Below are 12321 nucleotides of genomic sequence, written 5' to 3' on the forward strand. Positions count from 1 at the left end.
CATGAACATAATAAACAAAACCCTACTCCCAAACAGGAATATATAGGAGTTACGGTTCTACCACGTAGCCTGGAGTGGGAGATGAGGGGAACAACACACTTCAACCCATAACAGTATTACAGGCAGGAGAGTAGGTTGGCAGGGTTAGGCAGGGCATTTGGACAAAGGGGCCCGTGCAGCACAGACTAAGATCCGCCAGCAAAGAGAGTTCTTGGAGCATCTGAAAGTGCGCACTCTGACCAGATCCTGGGTTTGCGAGAGGCCAGCTGGCCTTGTGAGGAGCAAATCATCAGGCAGGAAGTTTGGGCTTAGTGGCTACTCCATCCGCTCTTGTGGCCAGAGCAAAGAACAAGGTCCCGGACATTCAAGATAAGTGGAGAGAGAGAAAAAAGAGAGACAGAGTGTGTGTGCTGGTGAGCCATTCCCTGGGGGAGCTATGCCGGGTCACATGACAATATCTTGCCCCGAGACCTGGAGGCCAGGGTTTTCTTCGTGTTGTTGATCGCTGTTACATCAATTCCAGATCATGGTGCCCCCATGTATGCAGAGTCGAACTGCTCCGTAGAGATTTCAAGGCTGGGACCTTGTCTTCTGAGGCGGGTTCAAGCCACCAACCTGTAGCCTTATAGTCAAACGCTAAATCATTTGTATCACCAGATTTTCTTGCTAATCAAACATAAAACAAGTCTCAGAAGTTGGACTTGGCCTGCATTCGCACAGAGCTGTTTTCCTCATGGTGGGCCTCCATTTTGGATTGTCTGAAAGGAATCCACGGGCTGGAAAGTACTTTTGGGGAAGGGGAGGTAGAGGGTGGGCACAAGAGAGATGGGAGGGGGTGTCTGGGTTAGGAATGTCAACACTGGGTGGAGGCCAGTCTGTGTTTCGGGGACGGTCCCTCTGAGGAGCCAGGGCCCTTTTCCTTGCCGTACTTGACTGTGTAAATATTTTTCTTAGGAATAAAGAGAAAGCTTCCATTCATTGGGTAGATTGTACTTGAAAGGACTAAGAAGGATCTGTTTAGGCATAAAAGCTAAAAACAGTGTCTAAGGCGCCTTTAAAAAAAAAATCATTTCTGCAGCTCAAACATGGCCAAGCTGAACTTTTTTAACACAGAAACTAAATAAATATCACCCGCTCCCAGTTGAGAGCCCAAGAGTTTGTGTCAACACCGTTGGTGCCTTTGCTCTGGGAGCCAGGGCTGGGCGGCCAGTGACTAACCACCTTTCATAGCCTGTGTCCATGCTGCCAACGGGACACCTCCCCAGCCCCTTGTGAGCTAGCAAGGCCGAGAACCTGGCCGAGGGAGTGCCCCTCTGTGGGGAGAGCCCTGGCCCTGGTTCAGGTGTGAGTCCCGGTCGGTCGGAAGGGTTGGCGTGTGGCTACTTCCAGCCGGATGCAGCCACCCAACAGCCTCCGCTTCCTACAGAACCTGAGTCCAGTGTGAGGAGTCCAGCTTTGAATGCAGCCCCGGCCCTCAGAGGCTTTCTGACCTTTGCTCCATACTTCAACTGGCCGAGCCTCTGTTTGATCTCTGCAAAGCAGAGATCATTGCAGTTTTTGCCTCATAGAGCATTGTTGTAAGACATGAAGGAGATGATGCCTCTGTGGCACCTGGACAGGCCCCAGGGCATAGCTGTTAGGTGCTGTCAAGTTGATTCTGACTCATAACGACCCTTGGTACAACAGAGTAAGACCCTCACTACCTGGTCCTGCACCACCCTCACGGTAGTAGATTCTCTTTAAAGCCCACTGTTTCCGCCACTGTGTCTGTCTGTCAATCCATCCCATTGAGAGACTTCCTCGTGTATGCTGATCATCTGCTTTACCAAGGATGATGTTCCTTCTACAGAATAGGACTTTGCTGATCTCAAACTCCTGTCATCCTCACTTCTAAGGAGCATCTAAGGCACTCTCTGGGCTCCCAAAAAATATTACCTATAGCCTGTTAGCACTGTGGCATAAAATGAAGGATTGAGAGGTAACCACAAGGTCGGTGGTTCAAGCTCACCAGCCGCTCCTCAGAAACCCTATACAGGGTCACTATGAGTCAGAACTGACTCAGCGGTACTGAACAACAAGTCCTCATCATATCATTACTATTATTGTTACAACCGCTATATGCTTTAAGGCAGCATTTAAACAGGAAAATTGGCAGCTATTGTAGGACTTCGTTTGGGAAGACAATTCAGGGTGAGAATTGTTCTTCAAACATTTCTTTAAAGAAAAATGGTTCTCCAGACAAGAAGAGAAGAAACATGTAAGACTATAAGCACCCTCTTCCCAAAAAATAAGATAAGAATGAAAAGTGCCATTTCAGAGAGGTCTGATATCAGCTCGTTAAACTCATGGGACCCCTGGGTGTTTCCAAGCAGAACTGTGCCCATGGGGTTTTCAGTGCTGATTTTTTAGAAGCTGAACACCAGGCCTTATTCTGAGGCACTTCTGGTTAGACTCAAACCTCCAAGCTTTCCGTTGTTAACTGTTTGCATCACCCAGGGATTCTGGTACTGTTTAGTTGGGTATAAAACAATTCTAAAGGGGTTAACACATAAAGGTCAAAGCAGCTGAGGAATTATTAGCCTGTCTGGATCCATCTGCTCAGACTCATTCACCACCAGAACCTGTAACCCCATGGCCCCCACAATCTCCCAGATATTAGTAGTGGAAGACTCAGAGCTGGGCAGCCTGTTGGACTGGGAGGCATCTCATCAACTCAGATCCCAGCTCCCCCTCTTATTTCAACCAGAGAGACCTACATAGGCAACCCTAACATCTTTATCCTCAGATGCCTTCTTTAAGAGGAGGCGGCCTTGGGATCAGCTTCTAGCAAGTTCTAGACTCAGACACACATCTCCATGGCTAGTCGAGTAGTGCAGTTTAGGAAGAGAAAGCCTGGGCTCAAAGGCTAAGAATAAGATGTCAATGTGCCAGAGAGTTTGGTGACCTTGTGAGCCACGTTGTCCCCCTAGACCGGCAGAGGGAGCTCTATGTGCCCAGCTGACTGTGGTTCCTTCTAGTTACGTAGCAGAAGCCTCAGGCCTGGGCTCAGTCTGCGTCTCCTCCCTTAGGTATGTTTTCAGATACTTTAATAACAGATTATTTTGAAGGGAGAGAAACCTTCTGGGATCCATTTGTGACACCAAACAGAAAGTTCAGCCCCCCTCGGGGGACATGCCAGAACTCCAGAGCTGTGAGCATATGAGATGTCTGTGTGTGTGTCGAGTCTTGGCTGATTTTTTTTGGAGAACAGAGGGTATTTATTTTAAGAGTCAAAAAAGATGTTTTGACCAACTCCACTTAGCTAAATCCTGGCACTGATACCCGAGAGAGAAGCTAAATGTTGGAGGTCAAACCTCTATTTTTTGGTGAAAATGCTTAATCAAAACACACCTAATACTTCTGCCGGGGCCTGGGGATGGGGCCCGGAGCTCCGAAGGCCACTGCTGGCAGCTGACAAGCATGCAGGGAGTTAAGCTAGCAAAATAAAGAAGCTGTTCAACTCGGCAGTGACTCTGGCAAGGAGAAAGCAGAGGCTAAGGGCTCCAGAAGAGTGTGTCCGGTGGTGATTCCACCGAGGTCAGCAGTAGGTGAAGAGGCACGAGGACCTGCCAAGGCAGGCAGAAAGAAGCAACCAGAAGGGCGATTCCAGAACCCAACTCCTGCCTTCCATTTGCAAGTGGCCATTGCTTTCTTTAGGATCTGCCCCTGCTTTCTTTTGAGGAGAGTACAGAGGGCACATTGTTAGGTACCATCAGGCCAAGTCTGACATGTGGGAACCGTATGTAAACCAGAAGGAAATGCTGCTCCGCCTCACGCCGTTTTCACCATCATTGGAATTCTTGTGCCCACTGTGGTGGCCATGGTGTATTCTGAGTGGCACCCAGTGAAGGGGTTCTCCTTCTAGTATTCTATCTGACAATAGTCTGCGGGGTCTATTGGGGACTTTCCTTAAGAGATCCCTAGGCCTTCCTTCCTTGACTGTCTTCATCTGGAAGCTTCCCTGAAGCCTGTCCACTATGAGTAACCCTGATGGTATTTGACATAAATAAACAGAGGTACAGCTTCTAACGTTGTAACAACACACTAGCCATCACAGTGCAACAAATTGGTAGATGGGTGGTGGGCCTTGGGCATAAAGTAGGCTAATGCCACGTCTCTGCGTGCAAGGAATTGTTGCTCGGTGTCATTGACTCAGTTCCGACTCATAACGACCTTATATAGTGTTTCTGAGGCTGTGAGAGGTAAGGCTCAACCTATACGGATGGTTCTTCTCTGGTCCATATGGAGCTATGACTATGCTTCCACAAAACTCAAAACTACTGAGCATCTTGGCCCCATATCCCCACAGGGACAGACTGACAATGTTCAGGGGGCAAATCGAGTTAGAAGTTGCTGCAGCCCTGTCAGATCATCCTTCGTTTGACCCTTCATGTGGGTCTGGTTCATCTCTTGCTTGGTGTGAGTGTTGGCCATCATTTGCTATTGTAACTTGAAGGCTGACCCTCCATCTCCAGCTGACAGGCTCTGGGGGTAGTAACTATCTCTGTGTTTTATGCACGGGTCTCCTGGAATCTTCCAGAATAGACACAAGAACTGCTAGTGTGGACTGAATTGTGTCCTCACCTCTCGTCCCAAAAATAAGTATTGGATACCTAACCCTAAACCTGTGCGTGTGGTTCCATTTGAAAAGAGGGCTTTGTTGTTATTTGAATGACTCGTCTCCATCAAATCCAAGTAGAGTGGGTCCTAAACCTAATCACTGCTGAGTTATCCAAGGAGCAGCACAGATGGGGAGATAAGAAAACACAGTGCTGTATACAAAAATAAGTGGGTGGCTTAAACAAACAGAAATTTATTTTCTCACAGTTTAGAAGGCTAGTCCTCTGAATTCAGAAAGCTGGCTCTAGGGAAAGGTCTCTATCAGTTCCCAAAAAAGACCCTTCTCTCTTCAATATCTGCTTCTTGGTTCCTTGGAAGTCTCCATGTGACTTGGCAACTCTCTTCCCCCAACTCTTCTCTGCTCACTTGTTGAATCTCTTTTCTATCTCAAGAGAGATGGGCTCAAGATACACCCTACCTTAACCTTGCCTCATTCACGTAACAAAGACAGCCCATTCTCAAAAGGAAATGCATCGTCTACAACCTCTGCCGAGACCAACAGAGCTACCGCTGGCTAGAGTACCCCCTTCACCATGCCTGGCCGTGTGCCCTGTGACAGGGTTTGGGGTTGGTGGGACCCATAGGCAGTTAACAGGGTCTAGCTTCCCAGAGATGGAGGGAGGGCTCCCAGGTGCCTAAAACCACTGCTGTCGAATTGACCCAACTCTTGGAAAGCCCACGTGTCTGAGTACAGCTGTGCTCCATATGGTTTAAATGACTGATTTTTCAGAAGCAGATTCCCAGGCCTTTCCTTTGAAGCACCCTTCTTGTTGTTAAGTGCCGCTGAGTTAATTCTGACTCATAGCCACCCTATATGGGGTTTCCGAGGAGCAGCTTATCCAAAGCACCATATTAGGACTCATCCTGTGTGGACTGAAGTCCAGTTAGCCGTCAAGCGCCTTAGCTGCACCACCCTGAGACTCCTAGCTCCATTGCTGCTGAGTCCATTCTAGTTCATGGTAACACCGTGGTCCAGACTCTTCTCTATCTGGCAGGCCAGCAAAGAGTCTACACAAGAACACTTTGCCTTCTCATTGGTGTGGACACAGGGCAAATCAAATCCCTGCAAATGCTTTCCCTTCTTTCAAGACGGTTTATCTGGGTTTCCAGGATTAATGGGGAGAGCTGTCATATAAGTAAGTATGTGACAGATGCCCGGGGAATGTTACCCAGAGCGGCTGACAAGGCATTCCTCCCAAAGCCTCCCAGGGTGTCTCTAGAATGTTCAGCACCCACCCGAGGCTTTGCAGAGTGATGGCAATGTTCTGTGGATACACCTGTCCTGGGGAGAGGTCCCATCAGAACAGGGACTACTGGAAACTGAGGTCTGGTCTCATTCTGTGGACAGGCTTTTCCGTGACTGCTGGATCTACTTTAGACTAAAGTCAGTGACTAAATGGAGACGCTTGAGGACACATGGCACCAAGATGTGAGGTAGTGGCTTCCCTGAGTCACACGGGGACAGAGCACAGGGCATGGATCTGAGTACCGAGGGAGAAGAGCGCCTCTCTGCTTATGGCTGGTACCTGACCAGAGGGCATGCATGACACTGTGCTCTATTGGAAAAGACAGTGTTTTCCCTTTAAGGCTAATGCCAGCAACAGCAGTGTTGATAAACTGACAAAATCCTCTGGGAAAGGGGACCCCTGTGACCCAGAACACTGAGCTCCCAGCCTGGGCCACCCTAACAAAGGTCTTGGTGCCAATATGCAGCCAGGAATTCTGTGGGTTGATGGGGGTGTTTCTGTACCCTCGAGGTGGTACACACATGTCCCCTTGGAACTCTCAGACCCTGGACATTGATGGGTTGACCCCTTTCTGGAAGCCCCTTGCTTTTCTGAGACAAGGGTCATCAGCCTTACTCTCTTCTGGTTGTTAAGTGCTGTGGAGTTGATTCCGACCCATTGTTGTTGTTGTCAGGTGCCATTGAGTCAGAACCGACTCATAGCGACCCCATGCACAGCAGAACGAAACAATGTCCCATCCTGGGCCAACCTCACTACCGCTGCCACACTTGAGTCCATCAATGATGCCACCTGGCCAATCCATCTTGTTAGGGGTCTTCCTCTTTTTCTCTGACCCTCCACCTTGCCCAGCATGACATCCTTCTCCAGCGACTGTTTCCTCCGGACAATATGTCCAAAGTATGAGAGATGAAGCTTAGCCATCCTGGCCTCCAAGGAGCACTCTGGCTGCACTTCTTCCAAAACAGATCTATTGGTTCTTTTGGCAGTCCATGGCACTTTCAGTATTCTCCTCCAACACCACAACTCAAAGGCATCAATTCTTCTACGATCTTCCTTATTCACTGTCCAGCTTTCCGCATCCATATGAGGCTATTGAAAACACCATGGCCTGGGTCAGGCGCACCTTAGTCCTCAAACTGACATCTCTGCTCTTCGATACTTTAAAAAGTTCCTGTGCAGCAGATTTGCCCAGTGCAATACGTCGTCTGATCTCTTGACTGCTGCTTCCCTGAATGTTGATAATTGATCCAAGAAGAATGAAGTCCTTGACAACTTCAATCTTTTCTCCATTGATAAGAATGTTGTTTATTGGTCCAGTGGTGAGGATTTTTGTTTTCTTGACATTGAGATGTAATCCATATCGAAGGCTGTGCTCTTTGATCTTCATAAGTAAATGTTTCAAGTCCTCTTCACTTTCAGCAAGCAAGGTTGTATCATCTGCATATCACAGGTTGTTAATGAGTCTTCCTCCAATCTTGATGCCACGTTTTTCTTCATAGAACCCAGCTTCTCATATTATTTGCTCATCATACAGGTTGAATTAAGTATGGTGAAAGAATACAACCCTGTCTCACACCTTTCCCAATTTTAAAACATTCAGTGTTCCCATGTTCTGTTCGAACAACTGCTTCTTGGTCTTGGTACAGATTTCTCAGAAGTACAATTAAGTGTTCTGGAATACTCATACTTCTCAATGTTGTCCATAGCTTGTCATGATCCACACAATCGAAAGCCTTTGCGTAGTCAGTAAAGCACAGGTAAACATCCTTCTGGTATTCTCTACTTTCAGCCAAGATCCATCAGATATCAGCAATGATATCTCTCATTCCACGGCCTCTTCTGAGTCCATCCGACCCATAGCGACCCTATATAAAGTTTCCAAGGAGCAGCTGGTGAGCTTGAACCACTGACGTTGCAGTTCAAACAACTTTGCCGTCTGACGCATTAGCCCACAGCGCCACACCAGGACTCCTGCGTTCGCATATTGATCAGGCTTCCTGGCTTTAGACTCAGGGGTGAAAAACAGATATGACAGCAGACAGGCAGGACCTCACCCACCAGTGAAACCCAGCCCTTGTGTCTGAGGCCTCCCTTCACCTCGCCGCCAGTGTCCCGGCCCAAGCCAAGTGGAGGAAGGCTGTCAGTTCCTGTGGGCCCTGACCCTCCTCTCATTTTTAGTTTCTTTCTCCCTTTTCCACTTACAGCCACTTTCCAAACCACCATTTCAGCATCTATTAAAAGACACATAAAATACCCAATTGGCCAGAATTCCCAATATTTAGAAATATGGCCGCTTGTTATTACAGCTGAGTGGGGCATGCTGCCTGCGTTCTGGATACAGCACCTGGACCTTTCACCCAGCTGGGGAAGTACTGGCAGGTGGGAAAGTGGGGTTGAAGGTGGGGGAACTAAGCCCTGGGACTCAGCATCACACCCACACTGCATTTTGTTTTTAGATATTGGTTTCAGTCCTGGCTTCCATTCTTATGGAAACAACATCGTCCATAGGAACCTATGCCCAACTCTTTCAGTCCAGAAGGGGAAATCCAGCAGACCTAGCTTATTGTCCGTTTGATCCATTTATAAAGCACTAAGAGGCCCTCCCCAAAGACACCCCCCACAGCAATGACCCTGGGGATTCTGTTGTTGGTGTTGTTAAGTGCTACTTAGTCAGTTCTAACTCACTCATAGCGAATCCTGTACTGGGTTTCTGAGGAGCAGCTGGTGGGTTTGAACTGCCGACCTTGTGTTTCCCAGTGCAGTGTTGATCCAACAGTGCCACACCAGGAGTCCCTGGGGATTTTAGGAGGAAAAAAAAGTTACATCAAGTCAGCTCCAACTCATGCTGACCTCATATATATCAAAGTAGAACTGCGCCCCATGGGATTTTCAATGGCTGAGGTTTGGGAAGTCGGTCTCCAGGTCTTCTAAGATGCCTCTGTGTGGGCTTGAACCTCCAGCCTTTTGGTTAACAGCGAAGTGCACTGACCATTTGCCTCACCCAGGGACTCCTTTAGAAGTAGAAGGCAGGCAAAATGCTGGTGTTTGCTTGAGTCAAGCCAAGGAGAACTCCAAGTTGAAGCTTTCAGGAAGAAGAAAGATCCAGAATTTCTGGCACTTTCATCACTGCGCCAAGCCTCTGTCCAGATGTGTGTGTGTGTTGGTGGGGGTGAGGTGGGAAAGGGGAGAACAACGGTACACAGGGAAAGGCAGAAATCATAGGTGCCACCCACAGCCCACTACTAGAGTCCTCATTGGTGGGATTCTGAAACATTCCCAGGACATTGGTGCCACTGCTTTTGTGTCTTAGCCTAGTTTCCTTTGAAGAGGCTCTTCCAGAAGCATGGAGAAACCTCCACCGCCAGAATACACAATAAAGACCAAGCAAAAAATACTGCCACTTTTGACTTGCCAAAGATGAGAGCGCCGAGAGAAGGCTCCACCCCTCCCGTGGTGATAGTCATGCCTTCATGACCTCCTCCCCAATCATCTGCCCTTGGGACATAGTTCAGGTCCCTGAATGAATGTGGATGCTCACCTGAGTCCTGCCCCCTGCTAGACTGGAAGCCCCATGAGGGAAGGAATTGTGTCTCCTCCTTGCTAATCCCTGCAGGACAAGGTAGCACAGAGGAACCGTGTGGCCACCTTGCTAACACCCCTCCCAGAATTGCGCAGAACAACAGAGAAACCAACCTCTAGATGCACACTGCTGAATTCACTGGAGAATTCAGAGGAAATAAGGAGAAAGTCCACTACATATTTTATAATGTGTCTTATCCCCATGAATTGTGTCAGGCATACATGGCTGATGTAGGCTAATTACTTGGACTCCCTGTGTGGGTCTTTAACCCAGTTATTAGCCTCCAGGAATCAGCTTTTCTCCAAAATGATGAACTAGCTGTATTTCCAGGGTTGTGCTAGTTCTAGAAGGATGCTTACATATTGTTATCATTAGCTTTGCCGAGATGGCTCCAAATCATGGCCACCTAACATAGAACAGATGCAAATACTGCCCTGGCCGTCCCCTCTTCAGGACCTTTGGTGTGTTTGAGTCCATTGTTGTGGCCAATGTGGTAATACAGCTCATGGATGGATCTCCTGCTGTTGACTGACCCTCTGCTTTACTAGGGAGCACGGTGGCTCCATACATAAGCACTGGACTGCAAACCACAAGGTCCACGGTTCAAGCCCACCCAGCTACTCTGTGGGAGAAAGATGAGCCTTTCTGTTCCAGTGAAGATTTGGAACCTCACCCTCACCCTGTTCAGGGTCTCTATGAGTTGGAACCGACTCGATGGTATTTAACGGTAACAACTACTACACTATCACAATGTCCTGTCCCAGCCATTGGCTTTTCCTGATGCCATGTCCACAGCACACAGTGCAAAGTCCTCCCCAGCCAGGGGTGACACTGTTGAGATGAGGGGTACCAGTTGTACACAGAGCTCTTTAGTTCACATTTTATAGACTCTGCTAGGTCTTCACCTTATTTTGTCAGAGAACATTTTGATCCGAACCCACTGTTTATCACCCACTTAGAACAGCGTTTGTCAGAAACTAACAATCCCTTTCAAAATTATTTTGCAGCAAATCTTGACTGATTCAGAAGTCTCGTCACAAGAGGGCTGCATCAAAAAGGTAGGAGAGCTTGTTCAGTACCTTCTTTTCTCCCCGCCCCCTTTTGCGTTCTGGTCAGGTGGTTCTGAGATTTCCAAGCTACCTCTGTCGTTAATAAGCATGTGGTGGGGTAGGCTGGTGTCTGTCTGTGGACAATGCATGACCCGTGCACAAATATGTGTCTGCAGAGCAGTGATCTGGCTGTCATTAGAAAGGGAGCTCAGTCTTTTTGCATGAGCAGGTAGGGGCTCGTCTCTGAGCATTCTAACTCTTGAGTAGGAGAAGAATTGGTACACTGTGGGGCCACGCAGACACATTCAAATTAAATAAACGGAGATTGTGTTTATTTAACTATCTTCGCTGGATAGTCTCATGAAAAGAATATTGGGAAGGGGTGTAGGGGGACAGCAATTGGCTGCAGATTCAACAAAGCCTTTTGGCTGTTCTAATAGCTTCCAAAGACAGCTCTGGCATCGTGTTAAATAAGCAAACCATTAGGTTGAAAGAAAAAGTGTCCATGCGGGCATTATCTGCTACTTTGCTGACTGATCAGGGATAATAACTGGTTGACAAACATTACCTTTAAAAGATCCAGAGAGTAAGCCATCACAGAAAATACACACATCCCCCGGGAAAGGGCACACACGCACAAACACACACGTGCATACCCGCCTGTTCACACTGCAGTCAAGCCACCTGAGAGAGTACCGGGTTCAGAAGCCACTCATGAGGGAGAGCTCAGCTTTTAAGGTCTGTGCACCACATACACCCACACCATGCATGCACGCATATACACTTCCATCGCTCATTATCTGCACACAATATGTTCTCACTCACAGACAACTATTACCCTAATAAAATTACAACATCCGCTCTGTGATTGCATCTTTGGTTGAAAACATCACAAGATAAAGCAGAGAGTTGCCTTTAATTCCATCATCCCCAGACAGCTGCAGGGGGTGCTACCTGGATTGCTGGAAGCGAAACAACAATGAGTCACCTAGCTCCTGCCAAAGGCGGCTTCTCTGGTGTCACAGCTTGAATTGTTTTAGCCCAGGAAGGTCCCAGGATGGCCTGTATTGGTGCTGGGAGCCTCTGGTCTGAGCATGGCATTTGGCAGAGGGATCCATAGGAAGAAGGGACCCGCCTCTGTCCGCCACGCTGAATCTGGAGGTATCTGTTCTGGAAGAAACCTCACAATGCAGATACTTTTTGACTAGAGAAGGATTCTCTGGCAAAGGGGATAACTTGGTACCTTGTCGATTCCACAGCCCACGTGGCTGGCTCTGAACTTCCAAGGGATTTCTTTATCCAATTCCTAGTCCCCACTACCCAGACAAGCCTTGGCCATTCCTCCTTCAAAGCTACACAAATCCCAACAATGACTCCCCCCACATCTGTGAGTCAATCTGTAAGTATCAAGCAACTTTGCTGTGTTTCAACGAATGGCAGGATTTTTGCTTTCCCCTGGCAGAGACCACAAATACTCTGATCTCTCAACTTGTAGAGCGGACGTGAAGTGCTCATTTTTAGCACTGCAAATATGTAAACAAATTGTCTGATATTAGGGCAGGAGATCCTACTCACCTCTGTTCCTCCTGAATGCATTATCTGGGCTGTCCAGCCACATTCAGTTGTTGTTAGTTGCTTGTTGATTTGTGGGGACCTCGTGCACAATAGAACAAAATGTTTGCTGGATCCTGTTGCGTCTTCACATTCATGGGTATGCTCGGGTCTGTTGTGGCCAGCACCATGCATTTTGAGAGCCATCCAACCTTGGGGGCTCATCTTCTAGTGC

The 12321-nt window shown here is 48.0% G+C and overlaps 1 protein-coding gene across 1 annotated transcript in view; it reads left to right on the forward strand.

The window, feature by feature from the left end:
• Positions 1 to 12321, forward strand: part of PRDM16 (PR domain containing 16) — a 421338-nt gene that overhangs the window by 185764 nt on the left and 223253 nt on the right. The window contains exon 6 of the mRNA XM_006871783.1: positions 10494 to 10544. Coding sequence (XP_006871845.1) covers positions 10494 to 10544 — 51 coding nt within the window. The remainder of the gene's footprint in view (positions 1 to 10493; positions 10545 to 12321) is intronic.

The sequence above is a fragment of the Chrysochloris asiatica genome, unplaced genomic scaffold (assembly GCF_000296735.1).
Source record: "Chrysochloris asiatica unplaced genomic scaffold, ChrAsi1.0 scaffold00173, whole genome shotgun sequence".
Taxonomy (NCBI): domain Eukaryota; kingdom Metazoa; phylum Chordata; class Mammalia; order Afrosoricida; family Chrysochloridae; genus Chrysochloris; species Chrysochloris asiatica.